Genomic DNA, 27,517 nt, shown 5'->3' with positions numbered 1-27,517 from the left:
ATGAATAATCTATACAACAGTTTAAGCTTCACCTAGGTTAACTTCTTCCCTGAACATCCTACTGCTGCCTTCCATCAGTTGGAGTGGATGTACTAATTCCTATAAGGCCTTGGCTAACCCAAAATATTTACACAGCACCAACAACTTAGATTTTATCAGACAACCTCCTTGTTTGTTGCTCAAAAGAGAAAAAATAAAAAAACAAAATGACACTAGAAATGATACAAGAAGCTTAGTTTTCTTAGGAAATAATCCCGTGTTTGTGGGAAAAGAAAAAATCTTGGCAATTTATGTTAGTCAAAAACTAAGAAAACAAAAGCCAGAGATCTCTTGACTTGGAAGGTGCCCATTTTTATCAGTTCAGGGAGCATTTTTTCCCATCTTGTTCAGTTCTCAGGCTTGACAGTAACCGTTCTCCCTTCCTCTGCTGCATTCTTCAGATTATCTTCCCCTTTTCCACTGCTCCTGAAATCTGTTCTCATGTTTTTTCCTTGATCTTGGAAAAAAAGACAAAAGTTATTTTTCCAGATAGAAGGAAAAATTGCATTCCTTTCTTCATGATACGACTTAAGAGTTTCTTCTATGTGTGGCAGTGTACTGAGAAACAATAACTAAACAGCAGGGATCTGCCTCATTAATATGCAAAAGAAAGATCTGCTGGGTCCCCTAGTCCGGCTCTGTGCCCAGGCTTGGCTAATTCACTCTTCTGAAATGAAATGTCATTGTTTTGTCCAATTTAGCCCATCACGCCTCCTGTTAACATGGCTTTTGTGGTTTTCTGTAGCAGAAATGTTGCTTGCTGGTGTTCTGTCTACCTCCTCTGTTTCTTTGAACCCTACATTTCTGTTAGTTCCTCACAGGCCAGAGTGAGTGCCAGCATCTTTTCTGCATTTCTCACATTAGCCCAAATTCGTGTTTCCTGTAATAACTTAATGACAAACAGATCCCCGAGGCAGCTGGATTACATTCCTTGCCGTACAGCTGGGCCCCCTTCTCTCTCTTCTTTCAACCGTACAGACTTTCTGGCTGTTGCTTTTGCAGGAGGAAGTCGACGCTGGAGCAATCATTTTCCAAGAGGCAGTTCCAGTTAAGGTTGGTGACACAGTGGAGACCCTGTCCGAAAGGGTGAAGGAGGCCGAGCACCGAGCCTTCCCAGCTGCCCTGCAGCTTGTCGCCAGCGGGGCTGTTCAGGTGGGGGAAGCTGGCAAGATCTACTGGAAGTAGGAGCAGCATGTCCATGAACGTCCTCAGATGGGACGGCTGGGGTGCCTTAATTGATCAAAACAGAGATCTCAGACTAATAACATGGACACTATTCTCTTCACAAAGAGTTTTCAACATAGAGTTTACCATGTCATGTTCTCACTCAAATGGCTAAAGATTCAAAGTACAATCTGGAGAAAGCCACAAATGGGAATACTGAGGCAAGGGGGCTGCTGTTCTCAGTAGTTTCAGCAACGGCTCTGTTACATGCTTCCTAACCATGATCACTTCCTTGGCTGACATTTCGGTTCTCAATCACTTTTTTAAAAACAAAAAAAACATTCCTTTGGTTACAGAGAGATCTGAGCATCTCTGAGATTGACTTAGGAACATCAGTATTACCCTCTAACAGACCATACAGGCTGTAACAAGGGTTCCTCTTGTCGTGTGCTGTGAGGAAAAGTAATGGAACTAGTACAATGGAAGAGATGGCTAAAGGCAAAAAACTTTGCTCACCAAAACCTCTAGCCAAAACAAGATAAACCGGCCTCCCAAAACACTATTTCTGCAGATAATGAAATAGACTTTTTTCCATATAATTTCTGGTTTAATGTTGGTAGATCTTGTCTGGCCCAGATTCTCAATATATCCCATGATTTCAAATACTGGATCTGCTGTCAATCAGATGCTAAATAGAATTAAATGTCTGCTGACCATTTGCCTTCAAGCATCCCCATGTGAATTCACATGTGAATTCCCCTCAGAGATTTGTTCAGAGCCAAAGGAGTTGGGTTGGGTTTTTTCTTTCAGTTTTGGGGTTTTTTTATGAATGAGCAGAAAGGGAGTTAGGACTAGATACAAAAATTCTGTTGAAATAAGTGCCTTTATTCTTAAAACATAATACTGATGGAAACACAGTAAATGTTATTCTGAAAGCAAGAATGTTTTTTGCACAGCTCAACTCTTATGAAAAAGCACCTGGTTTTCTTTTAGTGTTTTACTATAGTTGTGAAAACATTTGAAGGTACATACTAAAATCATCAGTTTTCCCCCATACAAACCAGAAGCATCTGACTGAAGCTGATTATGTATGTTTTAGAGCTCCCCTTTAATACAGAGAAAGCTGATTTGTATTCTGTGCACTGATGTCCTTACGGTACTTCTGTGTTGACATAATCTCAATTTGGATTTGAAATAAAGTCTAATAAAGTTAAAAATTTAAATATCAAAATCCTTCCTTGGAATTCCTTTACCCAGGGTATAAGCTGGTTGAGGAGTTTGTGAAACAGAATTTGACTTAGTCTACAGTACAGCAACTGTGAACCAGTTTGTGAGGTTACAGCCATGTGCAATCCTGCTTAAGGTGGTATCCGCCGAGTGTGGTGACCTTACTGTTTCAGTGGCCAGATGGTCCGTGATGAAGTAACTTGCTGGCAGAATATTCCCGCCATTATTTGCCACCGAGGATAAAGCTGAAGCAAATACAGAGGAAAATGACACGGTCAAATTTAATTTGCTTGTAAAAGGCAAAGAATAAAAGATAAGTCTTCATCCCAACTTTTTTCTGTACGAACCTGCCCTCCCACAGCAGGGCCTCCCCCGCGGGCAAACTGCCCACCGAGGCTTGAAATGCAGCCTGTCTCGGAGAATGCAAAAGATGTGGGGAGCGTCCAGCTCTGGCAGGGGTTCAGCCTGCTCGAGTCCAGTGCCTTAGCCATGACAAAGTAAACATTTTACAGGTCAAAAGAAATTGTACTTCAATGAACTCACACATTAGAAGAAGTAGGACTGCTAGGGGTGAAATCGCTACCTGTACAGTTAATAAATGTAATGTCAGTGATAAAAGCCGTTTGATAGCTGCCAGAGAAGCCAACAAGCTGCTGGAAAATCCAACAGCCCATTCCGTCACAGGTGGCTCAAGCAGGGCTCAGGTAATTTGCCACTGGAGGCTGATAACAAATGGGATTTGAGCCCCTAGCTGTATTTCGACAAATGCATAAAAAGAAATTTCATAGTGAACTGGATCTTAGCTGGCTTTACTTCCACTGCCAATCTGTAAAAAAAATAAACAGATTAACAGACTGTCACCACACCCAGCCTCAGAGGGCTGCCAGGAACACAGGTACAGAGTGAGTTGTTCTAGACATGATCATCTGGAGACGGGTCAGAGCACAACAACTAGCACCCTATTCTCTGTTAACATTTTATTTGTTAAGTTTGGAACAATCAGTCATGCGTGCTATGCAATTCAAATAGTATACAACAGGAAGTTACTACAGAGTTACAACAGGCTGAAAGCAAACTCAGCAATGTCTTTAATCAGAAATATTATCTATATATACCAAATATTTGTTAATCTTGCCTTGTTACAGTTCTTCCTATTTCTCCCAGATCATGAAAAATACATGTTCCTTGCTCCAGTTGCTGAAGTGCAAGACACAAATGTAGATTTCTGTACATAAATGGCAGAGCTTTCTGGAGGAAGCTGAATCTTTTCTCCCCTCCCTAACTAGGTACATATATAAAATCACTAGGTAGATATATATAAAAAAAGAAAAATTTAGACTTTTTCACTGGAGCTGACTCATGTGCTTGAACAACCTGATACAGCCAAGAGCGAGACATGCAGTATTTCTGTTTCTAGGACAGTACATGTGATACCAAAACAAAAATACATTTTTTTTCACTGCATTTAATTGCTGTTAGTGATCCCTCCACTAGAAAGTTCAGCGCTGGCTGCTTCTTTTCTAGTCTGTTCAAGTAACTTCTTAGGTAGCTTTCTTCCTCCAATTTGTTACTTGGGTGAAAGTCATTATTCTGGCAGATATAAAATAAGCTTCCACCGATAAAGCTTTTATTTTACAGCAGAACTCTCTGGACCAAGCCAATCACTCAGTCAACAAAGAAAACTGAGATTTTCCTGCTACTGCAAGTTAAGCTGAGGATGCTTTGTTCTGCATATTCTAATGATGAAGGAAGAAAAATGCCTGAAATCTGGTGTTTCTAGTTCCTCTAATCAAATATTCATCCCTCAAGATCCAAATGTTTTAATATGAAATTCCGGGAATGTCTATGCACCACTCCCTTTCAAGGAGTGTGGGCAAGTGCCTAGGTGTCTGTTCGGTATGCACTGTCACATACTGACAATCTGTGAGGGGGGGCTTGTTTCATTTTATTTTGCCCTCTGAAAGTTCCCCACCTTTTTGGCCTTTGGGTCTTCTGCTTGGCAGCTCACTAGTCTCTGGCTCCCACACTGGTGAATGTTTACACATCCTTTTCTCTACCCTGAGGTGCTCCCTCAGTGATGGGGCTCACAAGGACAAGGTCCTCGTAGGCTCCCACCTCCTCTCCCAGAGCAATGCATTCATCCCTAATGCTTGTTCACCCCCAAACCCACGGCTCTGCCCCGACACGTCTGGCCTCTTCCATCCAACAGGAGCTGGTCACCCTCTTGCAGCAGAACGGTTCCTGCTTGTAGCTGCTTTGTGAAGCTGTTTGTGCTCTGCAATGTGATGCAGCCAACAAAAACTGGTACCTCGGACTGATTTCTCTCCAAAGCACTAGACCATTTTTACAGCTTAGGCCCCCTCTTTGATTTGTAACAACAGTATCTCCTTTACAGATGAAAAAACAGAACAAAGAAATTCAAAATCTGAAATAATCGCTTGGCTTCCACTGCCAATTTTGCAAAAGGACTGTAACTAAAGCTGCAAGCTGAGGGAAGAGGATCACAGCCCAGAATGGAAACCTGTGACAGTGATATGTCTGCAGTCAAAGCAAAGCACATCAAGGGCAGGGAGGAGGAGGGAGGAGGGAAAGATGAGCAGAGAGCAAACCACTCAGAAACCTGGCTACACCACATCGTTTTCTGGAGGCTCCAGAGCCACAAGAGGTGGTGTGCAGGCTCTCTTCTCTTCTTGATGGCAAAGACTCTGGCTCTCTTGTTTCCAGCAGGTTTTACCATCAGCTCTCAGCTGCACTGCTCCACTGGCCACCAGCTGCAGGGCAACGGGAAAAGCCCGACACTCGGCTTCTTTAACCTTTTCTGACAGTGTCTCCTCAGTGTCATCTGACTTCACAGATACCAGCTCCTGGTGGATCACTGCTTTTGGACTAGATTCCTCCTAAAATGGGGATATTGGGAGTCTTTTAGAAGAGGCTGGAAGGTTATGGAATGTCTCAAGAAGATTATAGATGATGTGGATGGAGCAGAGAAAGCCTCATGAGAGATCTCGACAAGCACATGTGTAGTTGTGTGCAGGAGGCTTAAAGGATGCCAGGAGAGGCTTGCCACCTCCATTAGGGGCGCCTACATTATGCTAGGGGGTACAGTGTGAAGAGAGACATGGGCTAGAAAATTCACAGAGCAGTTTGCTGAGAGTAGGAGAAACTGGGAAAAAAACCCAACCCCATGCATGATATGAAGGAAGAAGACAGGACCTCGAGAAACCACAAATGCAATGTAACTGCCTCATCTTCCTGTTTTTACTGGTAACAATCCCAATATTTCCACACATTCCTGTTACCTCTTCCTGTTTCTGCCTTCAGAAAGAAAAGAAAAAAGCAAATTCCTTTTCATAACTTACTCAATGTTAGGCAAGAGGACACTTACCAAGACAAAATGCACAGTGCAGCCTGTGACTTTGAATCCACTTTGCAGAGCTTGCTGATGGGCATTTCCATCCTTGACCAGTGGGAAAAGTGATGGGGAAGCATTCAAAATTTTCCCTGGGCATTGGTGTGAGAGGAGGAAAAAAATAGAAAAAAAAAATCAGTTTGAACTGAATTTCCTTTAAAAACGAAAATGAGATGTGATCATCAGTTCCAAACAACAGCACTGAGCACCACTTGGGAGTTTAAATGCTCTCAGCTACTGTCAGAATGTAACAGGGCATGTTCAGATCCAGGTTAAAAAGCAAAATGTATACATGGGGTTACGGATCTCTGCGGAAAGCTGAGGAAGGGCTGCTCTTCCAGAAACACAGGTGATGGCGTGCAGGCTTTGGCAGTAGCCAGGCAAGCATGTTTCAGTTAAGGCCAAGAACCTCATTTGCTTTTGCATCTGTGAATGGACAGACAGGTCAGTCTCTCCCCTCCCAGGTGCCCAGCCCTCGTGCTGCAGATAACGGGCTTAGAAGCAGAGGACTTCACACTGCAACCTCCTGCAGGGCCGCCGGGCAGGTGGAAGTGATTCTCACAGGAAACACCATCCCCAAAGAAGCCTGTACCAGGTGCATAGTGAGGGAGTAACTTCTGAGCAAGGTCTCAGGAGCTGGCACTCGGCATCCAGAGCCAGGAGGAAAGAGGAGTGTGCGTTCCCCCCTCCACTGGCCTGGCACGTATCTAAAGAAAGCACTGCCCTACAGCAGTCGGGGCCTGTAACGGCTGTAGTCCCAGCACACAGTGCAGAGTAGTGCTACGCAGCACAGGCAGGAGGTGAACTGAGGAATCAGCCTCTCACTCGTTTGTTTCTGAGCAACAACTGCAGGAGCATGTTCAGCAGAACTCCCCAGCACAGCTCCTTGACACGGTTAACTCTGCCTGAACTCTTGCCTGCTCCACAGGCATTCCTCCTTCCCAGAAGGAAGGCAGACAGACCAACTCAGTGATTTTTCCCCTCTGCTACTCATTATGCCAACACAAGGTGTTTCTCTGCCAACGCACGGTCAGAATTCTAGCACAGTCCCACTGGCTGGAACAAATTAAAACATAGGGCAGCCCCACTGTCTAACATGCAAACCTCAGTATCAGCAAGGCTGTGAGAGATTTAACCAAACGATAAGAACTGTGACTGTGTAATTCTGGTGAGACCAAGCACCCATATTTTAATTTCTCTTTTACACTTAAGAGTTTCTTACCTTTCCATTTTCTGAGAAAAGGACTGGACAAAATTCTCATAAATCCTGAAAGACATATCAGTTCAACAGCGAATTCTTCAAGAACTCGGTCGATCGTGCTGTCAAATTCAGAGCGACTCCCATATAATTTATGATCAATCACCTAAAACATTAAAACACATCAAAAGCCATATCAAGGAAATAACCATGTGAATGAGAGCAGCTACTTTGGGCAACAAAGAGAAAGCAAACTGGATTCATTCTAGGACACTCGAGGCCTTAAAAAGTTGTAAGTTGGTACATTATTCAGGACATCTGTGATTTTTCATATTTGTATAAACATACCTGGGAACACCTCAATCACTAGCTAACACCGTATCACACAGGATGCTTTCTAGGATGTGTAGAAAATCTGCACAAAGAGAAGCCAACTATGAAAAGGAAAATGTGGTTTAGAGGGAATGCATCAGAAGATATGGGCCTCTTAATCCAGAATGTCTGGCCAAAGACTAAAGTAAAAATAGTAATAACTCATTGCATTGACAATATCACTACCAGTTAGTCTGTAGTGGCTTACTGAAAATCACAAACTTAGCTAAAAAGACCAACAAACTGGCCAGGCATTCTGTGTAAGGGGAGGAGGAGTCAGGAACTTTTCTATTTCTACTCCACCTCTCAGCCTCAGCTCCCATGGTGTCGATTCCTGACTCTGTTTATAAGGACATTCAAATAAGGTGTTAACAAAGCTGTCATGCTCTTGCCTATGAAAATGTGAATGAATTTCAACATAACTTTTTCTCTAGAGATGTGTCTTTACACTGCCAGGAAAAAAAATAACGAGTCCGACCCAGCTGCTGAGGAAGCTTGCTGAAAACTTTTTAATGCATGAAGAGCCTCTAACAGTATTTATTTCCATCTGTGCATAGCTGTACAAACATGGTAACTGCTCAAAATCATTTACCATTAGAAGGAGGAGTTCCTGGTGGTGGGCTCCATTTGAAACCCCAAGTTGTTGAATGTTTTCAAAAGTCATGTTCTATACTTTGACAAATACGATAGCGTGATGGTAGTCCCTTTCTATAGCTTTTTTTATTGAAACGAACCAGTGAAGGTTTCTGTAACACAATGCTACTTTACTGACCACAGGCAGGAGAAAAGACTTGTGGAGTGCTGCTGGAAGTGACTGAGAACAACATGAGACAAAGGTCTTTCTGTAAGAGGGATGAGCCAAGGAGACCACACGTTTACGTGTTTTGCAGAGCATGAAGTCTTACTGATTTCAGTTAAAGCTTGAAGCTCCATGGGCTACAGTCTCAGATTCAAATCATCGAAGCACTTGCAGTTTTAAGTCCCTTCCTAACTCTGGACTGTTGCAGTCACTGAAGAGACGGGGGAGACTCACAGCCTCCTGCGAGCACTGCCCATACAGCTTTTCAGTTCTGCCTTTGCTGATAACTCTGACAGCTTTGTGCTACATGCACTTATCCCCAGTAAAAGTTCTAAACAGAAGCGAAATATGAATTCTTACCAAGCATTTCATAAAGACCTATGGATTCAGAATCTGTGAGTTGGTGACAAAAAGGAAAGGAAATGGGTGTCTTTACCCTGGTGGGAATTCCAGCCCGGGCTGCATTTCGTAGTTCTTCCACACCAGACTTGTTGGAGATGACAAGGACAACTTGAGCACAACTGCCTGGCTCTTTTGCATAACTGATGAGTGCAGCAAGGTTTGTGCCTCAAATGAAGAGAAAGCAAACATTGATGAAATAGATGAGCACCTATGTCATGGGGAATTGGCTCTCAATCCTGTTTATGTAACAAAAATTTTTTTCAACAACTGCACAAATAGAAGAGGACAAAGGAATTCGTGCACTGATAAAGCTTATTTGTTAAGCAGTGCAACTTCTTGATTTCCAGTCAAAATGCAACCTTGGTTTCAGAGGGCTCCACGGACTCTACTGAAAAGAAAGGCAAAGTGGATGCACTTGTATCAGGGCTGAATTCAGTCTCTCCCTTGTAAGGACATTTCTCTGTGTGATGACAAATGAAAGCTCACCTGTTCCAGAGATGAGAACAGCTACTTTAACTTTGCTCTTTCTGGGTTGGTGTTGACTCTCAACAACAGCGTTATTCAGCAGATGCTGGGGGCTGCTCAGCTGCAAAGCTTCTAGAAGATTCTCGACTTCGATGCGAGAACCTCCTCCAAATATGTGAGGAAAATGTTAAAATACTTCAGATTTTACTTTTCCATCTATATTTACTTTGTATAGTTTATTAATCTTGTTTCGATTAAGAGAAAACTTATCTGCAATGAATTTGTGCTAGCACTGACTGAACTGCAAAAACATGTATTTACTAGAACAAACCAACTCACCCTAGTTGTGCTGATCTCTTTTGTGTTACTCACTTGCAGAATTGTTTACAAAGGCCCAGGTATGGGTCTTCTCAAAGGATTTTCCCCATCTTTTATAACCATCTCCCTCTTCCTCTCGTGTTGCAAAATTACACAGACAGAACTGAGGTTGCATTTTGGCTGCCCGAACTGCTCCGTAACCTCTTTGGTTTCCAGTGAGATTTTGGTTCATGTCTTGCTGTATGTCACCCGATGGACATGCCAGAATGAAGACTTATCATATATGACTATACACAGCTGTGCCCTATCCACAGTCTTTACAGGGAATCTGTGTGGAAGGGCTTGGAAAGGAGGTGGGTTGATTACCACAACTGTGGCAAAATATAATCACCTAATGTTTAAGACCTTACAGAGAGTCATCAGAGTGATTTACTCAAGTCTCAAGCAGGTACCTAAGTAAGACATTATTCAAGTACTGTCACTCTGAAAACAAGACATTCACTTCTCACTTCATTTAATAGTGAAATCTAGATGTGAAGGTGTCAAGCAGCCTCCAGCCTAGTGAAACCACAGGAAGAAGATGTGAATTACACAACTTTGCAATAGGGAGTCTCCTCAGTGCCTACAGAACTGAGGACAAGAGGACAACTGGTGCCTCCCGGGAGATGCTCAGCACTTCATAGAAGCACACTGTATCAACTTAAAAATTAAATAGCACATCCTTAAGTGGAAGCCCCTCTAAAGTGAGACAGATGAATTTGCTACACTTTGAATCAAACCATAGTCTGTTTCATTTTGTGTCTTAATTTCCCATCACCTGCTAACCTGTGTGACAAGGGGCAACAACTTTCCCAATCAGCCAAGCTTCTTCACGTCTCTGTATATCCTTGAGAACATGCTGACCCAGGTCCTTCTGCACAACCAGGACTGCACCAATCCCACAATTAAATGTCTGAGCCATCTCCTCCACAGAGAGGTTTCCCTCTTTGTAAAGCCAGCAAAAAAATTCAGGAATCTTCCAACTGAGAGCATCTGAAAATGATTGAAATATGTATACGGTCAGCACAAATGTTTGCTACCCATCTTTTATTATATAGAATGACAGTGGTACATTACGAAAGCTAGTAAGAAAACAATTCTTGCTGTTCTAAGAATACTGTTGAAGTATATGAAGGACACTGACCCAGGTTCCAGTCAACTTTATAGCTGCTGTTTAGCTAGAGGTTTCTAGCCGTAATTTGTGTAAGCCAAGGCCTCTCTAGGCTTTCTAATGAGAAAATGTAGGGAATGATGGCAAATTAAAATTTATTCATCCCCCATTGGCCACAGGGAAAAAGCTACAGATGACTTACATCTCTTCCATAAGAGATAAAGGAGCTGTGGGACAAATCGTCTTCTGGCTTTTTTGGACTACTTAAGCAGATCCTGGGTTTCAGTTTCAAAGAATCAATAATTAGCTAAGAGTGTATATTTAATTATGTTGATGAGCAGACTGGAACAGGGCTGACTGTTCAACACATGGATGGGAAACATGGATGGACTTTCACAGTGATCCTACTCCACAGACATGGTCTTAGGTGGCCTGTGAAAAGCTTAATGGTGCAGGCTTGCCATATGGACTTCATTTTAGAGAACTAAAAATCCCTTGGGCTTGTTATCTTGTCTGTGGTTCCAGGCACTGGCAAGCAAGCTAGACACCACCTTAGTAAGCCAAGTTTGTTTTTTTCCTTTCTAATTTTATTTTAAAGAAATACAGACAGGCACACAGACGCCTTCCTCCCCCTCTCCTCATCTCCACAATATTTTTGGACTCACATGAATACGGTTTTCTTCAGTATTTTGAACTTTTTAATACTTTGCCCAATTTTGGCTTCAAAAGAAGTTCTACCTTACTTACAGATGTCAAATACTAGGCTGTTGTGGGGAAGCTACCACCTACCATAATACTGCATTAAATATGTTTGTGTGTGTGTGTACATGTACTGTGGAGAAAATCATGCAAATTAAGTCTCTCAACAAGCTTCACCATTTTGTCAAAATGTTCAGCATGGAGAGGTGTTTTGCAGAACACACAGTCTTTTCAAACACCTGTTGTCCTAGAGATGAGCTGCCCTCAAACTCTCCTTAAATTTCCCTTGTCCAAAGGGAAAGTGGTACTCATCAGTGATGCTTACTTGAAACAGGAATGCACTTGTTAGGCTCTTTGAAAAGCATGAATGTCAAGTCATTCAGTCTCTAACTGTGTAGACACATACATTTCTGAGTATCTCTATAAGTGAAGCTGAGAAGTCAAGTCCATGCTGTATATAAATTTTGTCAAACAGAAACAGTGATCCTTGATATTTACCTAGGACAGCACTGACATGTTCTGGCAGGATTCTGGAGATCCCTTCCAGCAACCCCTCCTCAGCAATGAAGGCAAAAGTCTTCACGTGCCCTGAGCGAAGGACAGGCAGCAAAGATGGACTGTACATTTTTGCTGGGGTCAGCAATATATCTCCTGCAAACAAAAGTGTCAGTTCAATCAATTTGTTTAGTGGGAATTCTTCTCTGAACAGATTCCCTTCTGGTCTTTGTGGCAGACTACCTTGGAAAGCAATAAAAAGTGCTGGTCCACGCTTCCAAGGCTGTGGATACAAGCCCATATACCTACCCCAAAGATTTATAAACCCTAAGCCACCCTGAAGTAAACAGCCCTTGGCAGCACCTAATTATGAAAATGTCTGAACACAACTAATTTGCAGGTTTGCTTTTGAGAAGAAAGATGTTTTACCTAGAGTCTTGTCACCACAACTGCCAGGTGCTGGTGAGGAGTAGCGTAAGGAGGACATTAAGAGAATCTTCCTTATGACGCTAAAGCCACAGCCGTGAATTCCAGAAGAGGCCAATCCAATAAGAACATCCTCCTCATCAGCCCTCTGCAGCCCCAGAAGCATCTGCCCTCGCTCCACTGCGCCAACCACAAAGCCAACCAGGTCATACTCTCCAGAAGAATACATGCCAGTCACCTCAGCCACCTCCCTGCCTAAGTGGGGAGAGAAAGCAGTCAGCACTAGCTGCGAGTATGTTTTATTGTTAACTTTAAATCTACAGCATCTCCTAAATTAAGCAACATATCCAGGACATCTGTGGAGACATGCAGCTTAAGAAGTGTATTCAGATACATTTTTAAAATCCTTCTTGGTTTCTCACTTCACCTCAAGACTTCAACAAAAGAAGGCTTCTGAGGTTACTGAAAAAATAAACGTTTTAAAAAAATTTCATGCTACTTATCTGGCACCTCCCTGCTATGACTGAGTATCAGAGAGGGAATGAAAACATGTTAAGGCTTCAAGAACGTGAGGCATCCAGTTTTGCTCTCCTTTGTACAAGGATAAATAAGCAAGAATTAGGATCCAAATGCATAATTGTAAAAAACATCCCTCTATGCTGACCCATTTTACAGATATAAGGAAGAGTTTAAGCCCAAATGCTTGATTGTTTTTTCCACCAAACAGAAACTAACAGTTCTAATATCACATACTGCCTCTGTCTACAAAGTTTGTTTCACTAGAAATTGTTTCAACATCAGAATCTTTAAATCTCAGAGGATAGGAGTGTTCATACCCAGGAAAGCGCATCCTGCATCTCTGCAAGCTTCGTCTATTCCTTCTTTGATTGTTTCAGTCACTTCAACATCAAGTTTGCCACAGGCAAAATAACTGAGGAAGAAGAGGGGCTCTGCTCCTTGAGCCAGAATTTCATTGACACACATGGCAACCAGGTCCTGACCTATGGTGTCATGTCTTTTACATACCTGTGCAATCTGCAAAACACAGTGGGAACCAGCAGTGGTGACAAGAAATACACAACACTCAGATATTAATCGGTCAAATGAGCAGAAAACTTGTTTTCCCTGAAAAGAAGCACTATAGAACATGCATGCAGAACATAACCTGGTGCATCATCTAGTCTAAATCAAGAGAAACCAGCTCGTTTTCTTGCAGAGAAGAGAAAGATCTATTTTGATTTTTGAAACAATAATTCAAATTCTAGCTCCAACTACCCAGAAATTGTCATTTTGGGTTGTTGTAGTTTTCTTCTTCTTCTACAAGACCTCAGGGAATGAGATTCTTTACTCTCACCCTCCCCAAGGAGTCTTTTGAACTCAGATATCTCATGTCACAGGCAACAACCTGGGACTGGTCTGTAGGATCCCTTGAAAGACAGGTCTTTCAACAAGCAATAATATGTCTGTCAGGAAGGCTGCTTATTTGGATTTTTAAAAATGTATCAAGGTGTTTACATCCTACAAGTAATGAAACCTGATTCAGGCATCATGGCTTCTATCAAATGGTGACATTTACACTCCTTTATTATAAGCAGATGTTTCTACACTGTCATGGATACACCAGAGCAGTTCTGCCTGTGCCAACTGCTGCTGTAGATGCACAGCACCAGCTCACACAGTGCAATTCATCTCTGTCAGTTGCCACTTCAGGGTCTGAAGCAGGACAAAGATTGCATACGTATGGATAAATTTTCAAGGTAACCACCTTTTACTGATACAGCTGTATCAGTGTAGTTCATACCTGTGCAGAAAAGCTTAGTACAGAAAGATGGACAAGGGAAAAATGCAGATAAATACAATCACTGGCTTCAAAATGGTAACAGATCAGCAGCTAAACACTCTGAGTTTGCATTACACACCGGATTTCTTTCACTGGCTGATGGATTTAGAAGTGCTATGGAAACCAGTCATCCCACGTTCTTTGTTGTATTATAACATTTCCCTCCCACTGATCTAATAACAATTCATATAGGCATCAGCCAACTTTTTTTGGCCAAGGAAGAGTCTTGAGAACAGTCTGTGTAAACACAGTTGGGAATGTCTCTCTGCCAAGCCGTTGGAACAAAGACTCACAAGAGCCAGCACCAATCACTTTTTCATGCTCAGAGGTGTCCAAGGCTGTAAGACTGCAAAAGGCTGGATTATAATGTTCAGTCTCCTGCTGTTGCAGGAAGCCACACCGTATCATCCCATTACTGAAGATAATTACACCAACTTGAAACAAGTTAATTTGCTATGCCTGATCAGTGAAAGGCAGCTTCACACCTCCACTCCTCTGATGGCTGAAAGCCTTCTCATGAATCAATATATAAATATATTCCTGACTCAACTTCTCCTATGCGTTCTTGTGTAATTAGCATTCTCTAATCCCCAGTGCCCTGGCAGAGGTAATTGCACTACCTCTCTGCATACAATTTATTAAGCTAAGTCTGACAGCTATCATTTCAACACTCCCCTGTACTCCTCTGAACTGACCTTTCTCAAAGCCAATGGAGTCTCTATTTTATAGCATAAATTCTGGTTCATGGTTCCTCAAGTGCTCAGCTAAATGCTTTGGGTTAATATCATTTCATCACAAAATATCCAATGCCTACACATTCTCAATAACATATGCTCAGGCCTTGCTCAAATGATCATCCACAGGGTTCAAATGACCATTCCAGTGGACTTGAGATGTATTTATAATGCTCAGAAGGATGCAGATGGTGCTGTTGGCTGTGGCATTTAAAACAGTTTCAGGAGATAACATAAACTTTGCTACAGTCAAGTTGCAAGTTACCTGCAGTTTAGGTCCAAGGCCTTTAGTTTGAGATACCAAGATAGGATCGTCATAGCCAGATGCTTTCAAGTCAAAGAAACCAGCAAAGCCTCCTGCTTCTGAATGACTACCTGCCAAGCACAAATATGTCAAGGATCAAATTTAGGGGAAATAAAAAGACCCAAAACACTCACTGAGGCAAGTACTGAAAATTATGATTTCTTGGAAAAGACAGCACTGTGTCCACTGACAGAAACATGCACAGCTTTATAAAGCATGGACCCCAGAGTCACATATGTCACCGTGTTGTAAAAGATCTTTATTATTCTGTATTTGTGGCCTATGGATTGTGTATAGCAAAGGTTAAACATTTTACCAAAGTGCTAACAGATTGCCTTTTTTCTTTACATAGCTACCTTTGTCTAATGGGAAAAAAAAAAAAAAAACCAGCAAGAAATTTTCCTCAGTAGATCACTGCTAAAAGGACATGGTCTGAGGAGCAAATATCAAGTTTAATGATTGTTAGCCACACTCTAATAACTGTCTGGATATGGTACTCATATATACAGCTAATAGGATCACTTCTATCCAGTGAAGGACAAAACCATTCCATTAATCCAGGAGTTATTCTGTTCACTAGATTAACCTTGGAAAAGTACAATCATCCCCATAGTAAGCCAACTATTTTTTAATTAAGCAAAAGAGGAGTGATGAGAAAGAAATGAGAGTTTTCTTTCTTCACGGTGACCTCTGGGGAAAAAAACAGTTCTGTTCCATTCAGTATACTGAGAAAATTCAAAGATTCTTCCCAATCTTACCTGATCTGGTACCACTTACAATTGATGTTTCTGGCTGATGAAACAGAACATCACCAGTTACAGCTTCCAGGTGTCTCTCTTTGTATATTAGACCCCTGTGGAGAGTAAAGGACATGCTAGCAGCAGTAGCAGCATTTTCCACATAGACTATCATTCATCACACAAATGGGAACAATAGATATAAAGCTTTGGACTAGCATCTGTTTCTGCTAGTGCCTTTGCTTACATACAGAGACTGTTTGAGAAGCCGTATACCCCGATGGCCAATGTCCTTCCTGTAAGTGGCACCCTTGAAACGAATGGCTGCTACACCCCTGTTGGCTTCTCCCAGTGCTTTCATCAGGTCCTCCTTCACAGCAGTAATGGAGAGGACTCTGCCACCACTTGTCACCACTCTGCCATCCTTCAGCGTTGTGCCAGCATGGAACACCTGCAGCCCTAACTCTTTGGCTTGCAGCAGCCCTACAAAAGCAAAAGGAATTCTCTGAGTATTTTAAATCACATACTGTGTTGGCAAAGCAGTGAAGATTGAAGTCGTTTCTTCAGTCAAGGGAGAAAAGCCCTAAAACTACCCACCTTACCTTTCTTCTGAGAAATAGCATTACCAGTGGAGAGCATCCCACTCCGCTGGCCCTAAGGCTCCCCTTCTGAGATGTCCAGTAAGGACACAGATCACACAGGAACAGAAATAAGGGATCCAGGAGCCATAACAGGACATATAACTACCCTGTGACAGGGCAAAGCTGTGCTATATATTGTAACTGAATAGTCTTGCAGGGCTTTCCTGTATGAAATCACAATTCATAGCAGTTTACTGTCTGGTTTCTCCCCTCTCCCCGACACTAAACCATTAATGCTAACTTTACTGCAGCACTCCCCTAACTATTTGGCCGTGCGCACTCCTCACAGTTCCCTACCCTGCCTGCTCCACAAACACTCACAGGTGGCTGTCCAATAGCTAAAACACAAGTGATGTATTTTGTTCTTTTCGTTTGTCTCCATGTATTTTCCTGTTAGAGGAAAGCAAAATTGTTTAGGGGTTTTTTAGATTTGTATTTTGAGGAGAAAAGGATAAGGGAAAAGGAGGAACTGCTGCCATCACCTGGAAAAAGCAAAACAAAAAACGGTTTTCTCTTTGCTATCAGCTAGATAGATTTTATAAACGAGTAAAAAGGACATTTATACTTGCTGAAGGCAGTGTGTGCTACATTGCCACAGCACTGCCCCAGCAAGGTCGAAGCTAAGCCCCAGCTGTCCTTGCTGCAATGGAAACCTAACCCCTTCCCATCGTGTTTTAAGGAATACTCCAGAATAAAATGTTTGCTAAGCCATTAAAATGTGGGAATCAAGATGAAAAAGAGGAAAAAACTAATAAACCCCACACAACTCCTGAGGCTGGATTATATAATAATAAAATAATGGATTGAATTTCATTGTTTTGACTATCTTTTTTTGTGATTAACAAGCAAGGGGGTCATACCATCTCACTCCTAAAGGTATGATATCAGTTTGAAAAAAGTTAAGCTCCCAAATCTGACTAGTGAAAGGTAGCTCACTAGAAGGATTCATTCAGTTATGTTGTTTGGATTTTTGCAGTTACAGAAATGTGGAGTTCTACAGAATATCACTGATGAAAAAAAATAAATGCAGTGAGGGAACTGGAAGAGGAGGGTGGGTGCGGAGAATGTGACAGCAGAAATCTTGACAAAGGGAAAAAGCAATATAACATGACCTTCTCCCTGGGTGATGTAGGGTAGCTGGAGTTCTGACAAAAATAAGGTGGCCTTGATACAAGACCAGTTGTCTGGTTAGCTTTACACAGGGCATGGTGTTGGACTGGCACAGCAGTAGCTAAGGGGGAATGAAACAGTCTGCAACACTTCCTTCTGTTTTTAAACATTTTAAAAATCTTAATGAGGTAATAAAGCACAAGAATTTTAACACATAAAATTAATATTGATCTAAAGCCCATGTGCCCACCTTTCCAAAAACCCTTCAAGCCCCATGAAGAAGAGGTCCTCGTTAGTACTACACAGCAATGACCCTGGCTGGCTTTCACAAGGGAAGGAACCATGCTGATGGTGGAGGCTTGCACTGCTCCAATTTTAAAGGCCAGAGGTTCTCAAGTCTCACCCTTATCACTTGGTCAGGCATTAGCTAAGATAATGTGACCTCCTGATAAAAGACCAAAGCTAGGAAAAAGCAATCATGTACTGAGAACATTGTGGTCCATATTTCCAGCACAATTTGCAGAAGTACTCCACATGGATGCACCAGAGTTGTTCCAGGAGGACGTAATTCCCCATCACCTTCTTATCTCAGCACCCAGCTACAGGCAGAGCTTTATAGAATGAAGTAACTTTAAACATTTAGCCCCTGTGCTACTTTGGACAGGCATACACTCTAGTTTGAAGATCTTACTGAACAGCTATCCCTTCCATAGGGACAAGGAGTGACAGACGAAGGCAGACTCTGTTAGGGTGTGAGGGGTGGGGTGGACAAAAGTTATACAGATCTCTGGAAGACAAGGTAAGTGCAAACCTACTGGAGTATTACGCTGAAATTAAGTAGTACTCAACCTACTGCAGTTACCTGTTACTTCCATGCCTTTGTCATAGTCTCCTGGATATCCTGGACTTGCCATGACCACACACACAGCTGTACTATTTTCTGACCAGGCTGGCATGAAGCTGCAGAGTTTGCCATCAATTGTTGCTTGAATCACTTCGTAAAAATCATTTTTAAGCAGTGGAAGAATTACCTGCAGAAAAATTTCATAGTGATAGTAGTTAATTTTTATTTTGTTGACTTGTTCAAATTCCACTTAGGGAAAATTAAATTAATAGAGTAAAATCTGTACCTGCCAAACTCAAATCACTGTATTTGCTTATACTGGTAGATTTGGAAACTATAGGTGACTATTAACTTGCAGCATCTTTTTGCAAGTCATAAATTTACAAACATGAGATGTGAGATTATGTAGAAGGAACAGGAATTTAGGCTCCTCCCATTCTGCTTCTATCCAGAAAAATAAAATCTGAGGAACAGCTCTTTAATTTAAAATCTTTAACTGATAATTTACAGAAGCTGACTAGCCAAAATGTTATGTCATACATTGTCTAAGAAATTCACATTCAAATCTGCATGTTCAGGGGAAGGAAGACATAAATCCAAATATAGCATGCAGATTTCCCTAGAGGTAAGCTAGGACAGTCAGAGTAAATCAATGAAGCATATTTAAGTTTTCAGTATCTTTTACTCACCTGGCACTGGGGATCACCAAACTGACATTTAAAGTTTAAAATTTTCACACCATCTTTGGTAAGCATTAAACCTGTTTGCAGCACACCTGAACAGAAAGAACACAGCCAAGCAAATGAATTTTAACCATTATTTTTCAAGAACTCCTTTAAATGCAACACAGTATTTTGGAATGAGGGATGCATTTCTGCAAATCATAAGGAATTAGGAGCAGGGATTCTGCAAGCACTTATACACAAGTCATAGTAACGACACAAAAAACAACAAAGTGGCAAGCAGCAGTGTGAGGAACATCGCACTGCATTTTATATTGAACACAACAGAAAGCAACAGATCACTGGATCAGAAAGTCAAGTTCTGCCTTTTGCTATAGCTCTCTAGATGCAGGTGTTCAAAGACCAGAAGGAATTGACAGGATGAAAAAAACCCCAACCAGTTCCCATAAACCCCTATTCATTACACAGACTTTGTGATTTTCTTACCATTAACTGTGCTATTGTTATGCATAAATATAGATGTATAACTCTCTATTTCAGGCAAAAATACCAAACCACAATTCGCTACTGCTACTAACAAACAAAAACTTCCTGAGGTTGGTATTGGGTAATTTCTACTGCAACGCATATATATGCACGTGGCTACCCAAAGCAGACCTTTCCTTGTATAATCAGAAAACCAATCCCCAAAGAATAACAAGTGTTAAATTTAAAACCCACAAAGCATCAGGTCCTCCAGCATCATCACAAAAATGCTCAGCACCCGCTACATTCTTACTGTGGATTTGAGCATTGTAAAAAAATTACCAAATAGCAGAGAATACATCACAGACCAGAACCCAACTCTTTACACGTATGTGATCTAGACATTCTTCGGTACCAAAAGCAGCCGTTGGCATTAAGTGACAGCTGTAAGCATCACCTTTCTTCTTCAAAAGTCTTAAGACAAAGATCTTAAGAAAACTTACACTGTCGTATACAGAACTGAACAGTACAACTGAATTTAAGTATATATTATACCCTGAACTACAAAGAGTCTGGTTGCAACTGTTTTAATAAAAAATATTTAATAAAAATACAGTATGTTTTATGAAGAAAAGACAAAACTTTTCTCCAAAGGAAGAGCTATAAACCAAACAAGTAAGGCTTAATATGACATGAAAAATCAACCACTATTTTTTTTTTTAAAATATTATTTGGAATTCAAAAGGACTTTCTAACAATGAAAATAACCTTGCTAAGACTTTACCTTGTTTTTCAGTTGAATGCCCACTTACCTACATAGGCTGTTCCTTCTTGTCTCATACTATCAACAACATGCTGAAGGATAGCATCATTGATTTTCTCTAGAAGAACTTCTGGAACCTGACGATCAACATCAAACTTATTGAGACAGTGATGACATTTGCTGGACTAGCTCATAGGACCTGGAAGGACTGGGGTAAGTAAATGCCTCAGCTGTTTTCTGCTCTCCCACCCTCAACCAGTATGCTTTCTCCATTAGGGCGCTGCTGCCTGAAGGACAGATACACTGATCTGTCTCCCAAGATTTTTTGTTCGGTTCTTTCTTTAAAAGGCCAGTTTTAAGGAGGTTTGAGACACTGCCAACCTGGGCTGCATACAGTAAGAATGTTTCTGTACTTAGAGAAAAAAAACACTCCTAACGTACTCGAGTAGCATATTTAGAATGATGCAGTGTGCTTTAAGAATCAACAACAAGAAACCCAAAGTTATGTTCAAGACACAAAGACTCCAGGCATACAGGGAATTTTGCAAGGACATTGCAGGTGATGCTAGTTAGGAGCAGAGAAATATAAAGTTTAGGAAAAATGGAAAAGGTAAAAGAGAGATCATTCCTCAGAACACTGGCTCATTAAATACCAAAGAATGACTACTAAAGTTTGAGCCCTGTATTGCACTTACACAAGCAAAGCATCAATCAATTCCAGGAGAAATTGGGCCTATGTGGTAGAAGTAAGATTGAGCCCAAAGGGAGACCTATCAACCACAGATGTGATCAGCCATATTGCAGGCTGAGGAGGAGAACTGCTATACCTGAGGAACTGGGCAATAGGCTCCCATCCCTCCAGTGTTTGGACCCTGGTCACCATCCAATAATCGTTTGTGGGCCTGGGCTGGGGGCATTGAAGCAACAGTGACACCATCCGTGAAGCACAAGCACTGTTAAGAGATGCACACAACATAGGAACACTGACAAAGTTCTGTCCTAAGGGAAGTTAACACTGCTGGACACAAGCTGAGGCTCAGTTCTGCCAGGAAAATTTAGGAATCAAAGACAGAAATCAGTAAAACCCATTTATTCTGCTGCAAGCAGACTGTCCCAAAGGATTCACTGAGCTTTCATTCCCATTTTTAAATAATCAAGAGAAATGGTGGCCCTCATAACAATTCCTTTCTGATGAATTAGATTTTGACCTGTTAGTCATGCGGACATAAGCTTACCTTAAGGCATGTGAATAGTCTTTATTGGCTTGACAGAATTATTCATATACTTCAAGTCAAACCTGTGTGCTTGCAGATCTGGGGCCTGAATGAGTGTGAAGTATTCTCAGTGCAGGACAAACCTTGCACAAAGAAATAATTTTCAGTTTTCATGTGGCGTATAATATACATGCTTAAGTTTTATCCTGCCACTGAGTAATAATCCATGGTAAGGGAACTATTAAAACAGGCACTACATATTAGCACAAAATTACTGATGTAACAAGAATTACCAATACAAAGTCCATACCAACATGGTTTATGTCACCTTAGGAAAAAAAAGATAATTTTCTACCTACAAAGATCACCATAACTGCAATTTTATGCCTAATGTAGAAGAAAATTCTACTGAAAACATACATTGATGAGTATGACATCAAATTGCCTAGACTGCATATTTATTTAAGTGCAAATAAAACAAGAAGCCTATTTGAAACAATAAACTTGTATGTTTATGCATAGAGCATAGCAATAATGGCAAAGAATAAAAGGATATAACCACACCATTGATCACATACAGAAAGTTCTTCTCCTTGAAGAAGTTCTTCAATAACAACCATATCTCCAAACATTCTGTCCTGTACCAAAAAAAAAAAATTCTGCAGTTAGCAAACATGACATCTACTGGCTAAATCCTCTCTTTATTTTCTTCTAACAGAAAAAACAATGTATATGAAAAGTACAAGCTTGCTTGAATTTCTGGTATGTTGAGCAAAGCCAACAAAATCTCATTTGGAAATAAGGAAGACTTTGAAATGCACCTTATCAGACCCTGGGAACCAATGAAAAATGGAAAAAGTCAGGGGGGGAGGGCAGCAGGACTCAGTGCTGGTACAAGAGCTCAGTCACAAACTCTACAAAGCCCCACTTGCCTGTCTGAAGGAAGGATGAGGAATCTGAGGATAATACCCAGAGAAATTCCCAAGTTGAATGGGCAGATTTCTCCTGAAAATGCTTGCCTCCTGTGGCCGAAATTAGAAACTCATAGGCTACAGAACATCGAGAATTGCATTCCTACTGGTCAATTAAAGGTTTAATCACCTGCATAATATCTTGGACAGCTCTGCAGGCTTCCTCTTTGCTGGCTGCAATAGTCACTTCTTTTCTAGCAGCAGGACCCCTTGCCCGTACGACTCGTGCAGGAAAGTCTGTGCTTTAAATGAAAGCAAAGGTGAAATTCAAGCATCCCTACTGCATCCAGTGAAATTATAATTTTTAAGCTGAGTGCCTCCCGCATTCTTCTTTGTTTTCTGAACAGTTGAAAAGTATCACATCAGAAAAATGCATTCCCTGCTAGCCTATCTGTCATAGAGGTGAAGGGACTCTTATAGCACCCAGCACCGGATTGTGAACCAGAAATCTATGAATTCTGTTGTTGGTTCTGACTCAATGTATATCTTTGGACAAATCACTGAACTTTAACACCTTACAGTTTCTTCCTCTTTTCCCTGAGCTAGGTTACTATTTATGCCTGTCATAGGTTTGGAAAGATGAACTCATTGATGATGTATAGTTTTGCAAAACCAGATTACAGTACATAATCCTATAAACCACTATGGAAGTTCTGTTTAGAGTTGTAAGGTTAGGACTGAGTTAGGTCTTGCACAAAAAGGACATGGTAGAACAAGTGTATTAACACTGTACCCCCAGAATTGCTCCACTTGGTCTTAAACACAAGCTAAATATAGAAGGAAAAAAAAAAAAACCCAACCACAAAACAAAACAGCATAACAACATATTCTAACTACACTTTGCCCATTCACCTCTCTCTGGCTTGTGGACAGTCAAACAAAATGTTCCTTTTGAAGAGCTGATTCTACACACTACTAGCCTGTTTTCTGAAACAACATCTCATTTCTCCTTTCCACTTTATGATTTATACCAGGATAAATCTCAACTCTAGATTTATACAAGCAGCCAAAGCAGGCTCACACAAGGCCCCCTTTCTCCACATCTCAGTGTGCTGACCTGAGACAGCTTTCCTTTTCAAGTCTTAGGCGTGCTTATAGACATAGAAGTTGTTGGTCTGCTTCTATACATGGCAGTAATACAGACTAAATGCTGTTGCAGAGTGAAGTCAGTGAAAAGGCTGGTTTTATTTAGAAAAAAAAAAAGTTCCACTAGATCATACCATGTGTAGCATGTGACAGCAAAGACAAAAAGTCTGTGAAACCAACACACAGCCACAGACCAGCACAGTTGAACACAGCAGCTGCTGTGAGACTGGACCAAAATAGCCACAGTGGTAGGTTACTCTCCCAAAGGATCCTCAATGACTTCAGAGGCATTACTGCTCAAAGCAATTGCAGTTACATTTCTCTCTCCATGTAAGAGAGATGCTGTCCGGCCTTGAAGAAGTAAGAGTATCCTCCTTAAGTAATGAGCGTTTGACCAGTCCCAAATCACTCCACAGATAGCATTTTCCTGGTATCTGTCTGTGTATAAATTATTCTTACTCTTACAGAAAGATTGATTGAAATACTTTGTCACAATTTGTTTGTCTTTTAAATGGCTAACTAGCATCCTGAAGAAGCTGATCAAAGGGAAGAAGAGCTGTGATCTGTGAACAGAAAAATCAACTTGTTAAAGTTCCCTGCACCTTCATCATCCGTCTCTAATTACAAAACTGATTCATTCAGTAGCTATTTGAGAAGAACAACAGTTGAAAAATTACCGAGTTCTAGGTAACTGTCTCGGGTGAAGGCCAAATGCATAGATAACTGAAGAGAGATGCTTCCGGTATCAAAATATTTACCTGATAATAAACCTACAAGCTTCCTGGGGATTGGTGAAGGCTTTCCATCTTGCTGTTGGGATCCCATGTCGATCCAGAAAGGCTTTGGCAAAACTGGTGTTGGATGCCAGCTGAGCTGCTTTTGCAGATGGTCCAAAACACCTAACTCCTGCTGCTCTCAAGTCATCAACAATCCCTAGTTATCAAAAATGGCAAAGGAACCAAATTGTTTCTTTGGAAACATCAAGTAATTTTGACAAAAGGAAAACCACACAACCATTCTGGCACTCTGTTACACTTTTCCTTGTCCCAAACAGCCAATTCATCCTTAAAATAAGGTTCTGCATATCTAATGACCCGTTTCATTATTTAGTTTTAAGAGGTCTTTAGCTCTTTACATTACTAAGCACTGTCACAGTTACCAGCCCATAACTATGTTAGGACTCTCTGGTACTTCTGTTCACTGTTTAAGAGGTAGATATCTTACTGTGCCACATTACAATAAATGCACGTGATGGTCTGAGTACTGTTGCATACAGCAACAATGTTAGGACTACTGCAAGAAAACTCTTTATATAAAGGAAAACAGAGGAGAAGACACAAGAGTACTTATAACCATTACTGATTCTCGATCCTGCGTGATCTTCCCTGCTGATTTCTAACATACAGCTACGAAGCCAAACATTTTAAGTGACTACAATTTACATTTACAAGATAATCCAAAGTGTCTTGCTCTTCAGTTTAATTAAGTCAGTGTGTGTCCTAAGAGCCAAATGAGGTCATTTTAAAGCAGAATACAAGGTGCTGATTTTTACTGTGAAGTTAATTTATTTCAGCCTTACCAGCTGCCAAAAGAGCTTCTTGTCCAACTAACACAAGTCCAATGTTATGATCTTTGCAGAACTGGGTAACAATAGTGTGATTGCTCACTAATACAGCTGAAAAGGAAATATACTGAAGTTACTACTGTAAAGCCTAAATAAGAGATGGGATATGATAATGTCATTGTTCCATCTCCCTAAGAAGTATGATTGAAATAATGAAACAGCCCATGAAGGGTGAAGTAAAACAAACACTGTAATAATAGCAGAGTCCAGAAAGAACAGTAAACATTTCCAGTTTGCAGTACTGTTTTTAATACACATCTGCTAACTCATTAAATTCATTTTATTTGCTATATGTAAGCAATATAATTATCATAACAGAATAAAACTGTTTAAAAAACCCAACCTCTAAGTTTACAAGGAAACTCAATTTCCACACCTGAGCAAAGATTTACTCAATGCTTGTGCATGATGTAGCTAAATTTAGCTGAGCAGCCTGGGCAGACACCAGAGAAGTTTCTAGCCAGAAGTTAATAACTCTGAGCCTTCTATTCCTCTGTTAAGTTTTGCTGAAATTGGTCAGTGAATTCAAGCATAACAGTGGGAAGAAAGAGATGAGGTGTAGAAATACAGTCTCACATAAGCCTCACTGTCTTAAGAAGCTAGGCTAAAAATAGGTACAGTATGATGTTTTATTAGGCAGTTCTAAAATTCAGAAACAAAACATACAGAAAAAATAAATATGTGCCTTACATAATCTGTGGTACCAGTCAAAGAAAAAAGTAATTGTTATCTCCTACCAACTCAATACAAATGTGGTCAGTTTTGTTTCAGTTCCAACACCTGTATTACTGATTGCTTGGCACAATAATTAATTTTTTCCCCACTTTTTACCTGAATTTGAAATTTTTCCATTGTCAGCTGTTCCTGCATTTCCTGGAGCAACAAACACATGTTTCACATGTGGGGACTGGGCCAACTTCCAGGCCAGCGCATGCTCTCTCCCTCCACTGCCAATCACAAGCACTCGGTCAGCCATTAACCTGTGCAAACCCAGAATTATCATATATAGTACTACTTACTTATTTCACAAACCTATGTAAAAATAAGCAAAAAATACATAAATTATATCTCTCACTTATAGTTGACAAGTAATATCAATCCAGCTTGTATTAGAAAGGTACCTATAAGACATCTTAACAAAGTGACTGTACCAGTAGTGTCACTGGATGGATGAATCATTCACATTTGGTTTCAATACTGTCAACAATGGAGTAACTGAGAATCTTTTCCACTTGTTTCAGCATAGTCAAGATTTCCGCTTTTATGTATCCAGACTGAAATAATCTTGTCATGAGAAGGTCACATCAAGCTCTTTGCACAACTACACAGGGCGGGAACAAAAGTTTCACACAAGTGCTCTGGGTAACTTACCAGATAAATATATTCCATACTGAACACTCAGATCAACCTAGGAACTTTTATGAGTGTAAACATTCTCAGTAATAAATGGCAGAGACAATTTTCAGAACAGATTTTATACTTTGAAAATTGCTAAGAGGGCAACTTCAGCAGAACAGCATGCTCAATAAAAGAACAACTGTTAATTTCAGTAGCACACTGACATTTAAAACAGATCCTCAGTAATATTTCTTGGCAAATTAGTTTTGATTTATTTCAGAAATATTATCATACTCAGCATAGGTCACATCTGCCAAACTTAATTTTTCAGTATGTGCTGAATGTGGACAAATGTCAGAAAGAAAAAACACCCCAGAACATGACCTTTAAGGACAATGTTAATGGTGTAAACCAGTCCTTACCCAGGAAATAGACAATAAATTAAAGATAACATAAACCACCAGCTTTGCAAGAAGCATGTCAGCAGTCTTTTCCCAAGAAATCATAACCATTGGTTTGAATTCATTACATAATTTCCAAAGAAAAACAGAAGCTACGTGGTGGCACTGAAGTATAATATTTCAGAAAAGATATTCATAGAACACATTGATAAATCAATAATTATGTTTAGATTTCCTGAGACAGTATTAAGATGCCTTAACCTAATACCAACAAAATAGAATTTAACTATATATATTTTCATAATTATTAAATTGTCCAAGTACAATGTAACTACCTTAAGTAGCATGTCCCTGGGGAATAGAGACCATTATGGATTATCTAAGAGGCTAATTTTGAGTTTTAGGTATTGTGCTCTGGATGTACAAACACAGAGTATATGCTTAATGCTCTATCAATCACCAGATTGTTTTTCCTTGCAAAAGACTTTTCTAGATGTTTATACCATATAACTATCCAATATGTCAGACTTTGTCTTTCCTTTTGTCACTGCTTGACAAATAATTCTGAACTTGCTAGGAGCTTAAAAGTAAAGGGTTAC

General features: G+C 40.6%; 2 protein-coding genes across 3 annotated transcripts in view; one reads left to right on the top strand and one right to left on the bottom strand.

Annotated features, from left to right (window-relative positions):
* LOC121083990 (trifunctional purine biosynthetic protein adenosine-3) overlaps positions 1 to 2,426 on the top strand; it is a 39,174-nt gene extending 36,748 nt beyond the window's left edge. For both annotated transcript variants that reach the window (XM_040584991.1, XM_040584990.1), the window contains exon 22: positions 1,042 to 2,426. In XM_040584991.1, the coding sequence (XP_040440925.1) occupies positions 1,042 to 1,224 (183 nt within the window). In that variant the 3' untranslated portion in view covers positions 1,225 to 2,426. The remainder of the gene's footprint in view (positions 1 to 1,041) is intronic.
* LOC121083994 (trifunctional purine biosynthetic protein adenosine-3-like) lies at positions 1,830 to 26,183 on the bottom strand. Its single transcript, XM_040585004.1, has 21 exons — positions 26,011 to 26,183; positions 25,135 to 25,230; positions 24,314 to 24,488; positions 22,600 to 22,711; positions 22,077 to 22,136; positions 21,112 to 21,237; positions 20,334 to 20,421; positions 19,063 to 19,148; positions 18,392 to 18,560; positions 16,030 to 16,261; positions 15,800 to 15,894; positions 15,003 to 15,112; positions 13,000 to 13,198; positions 12,167 to 12,418; positions 11,741 to 11,893; positions 10,219 to 10,425; positions 9,097 to 9,240; positions 8,645 to 8,775; positions 7,062 to 7,203; positions 5,816 to 5,931; positions 1,830 to 5,327 (listed from the first exon to the last, which is right to left on the bottom strand). Exons 1-21 carry the CDS (start codon positions 26,180 to 26,182, stop codon positions 5,055 to 5,057), a joined length of 3,138 nt encoding a protein of 1,045 aa, XP_040440938.1. The 5' UTR covers position 26,183; the 3' UTR covers positions 1,830 to 5,054.
* Positions 26,184 to 27,517: the final 1,334 nt, after the last annotated feature.

The sequence above is a fragment of the Falco naumanni genome, chromosome 2 (genome assembly GCF_017639655.2).
Source record: "Falco naumanni isolate bFalNau1 chromosome 2, bFalNau1.pat, whole genome shotgun sequence".
NCBI lineage: Eukaryota > Metazoa > Chordata > Aves > Falconiformes > Falconidae > Falco > Falco naumanni.
This window is presented reverse-complemented; position numbering and strand designations above follow the sequence as displayed.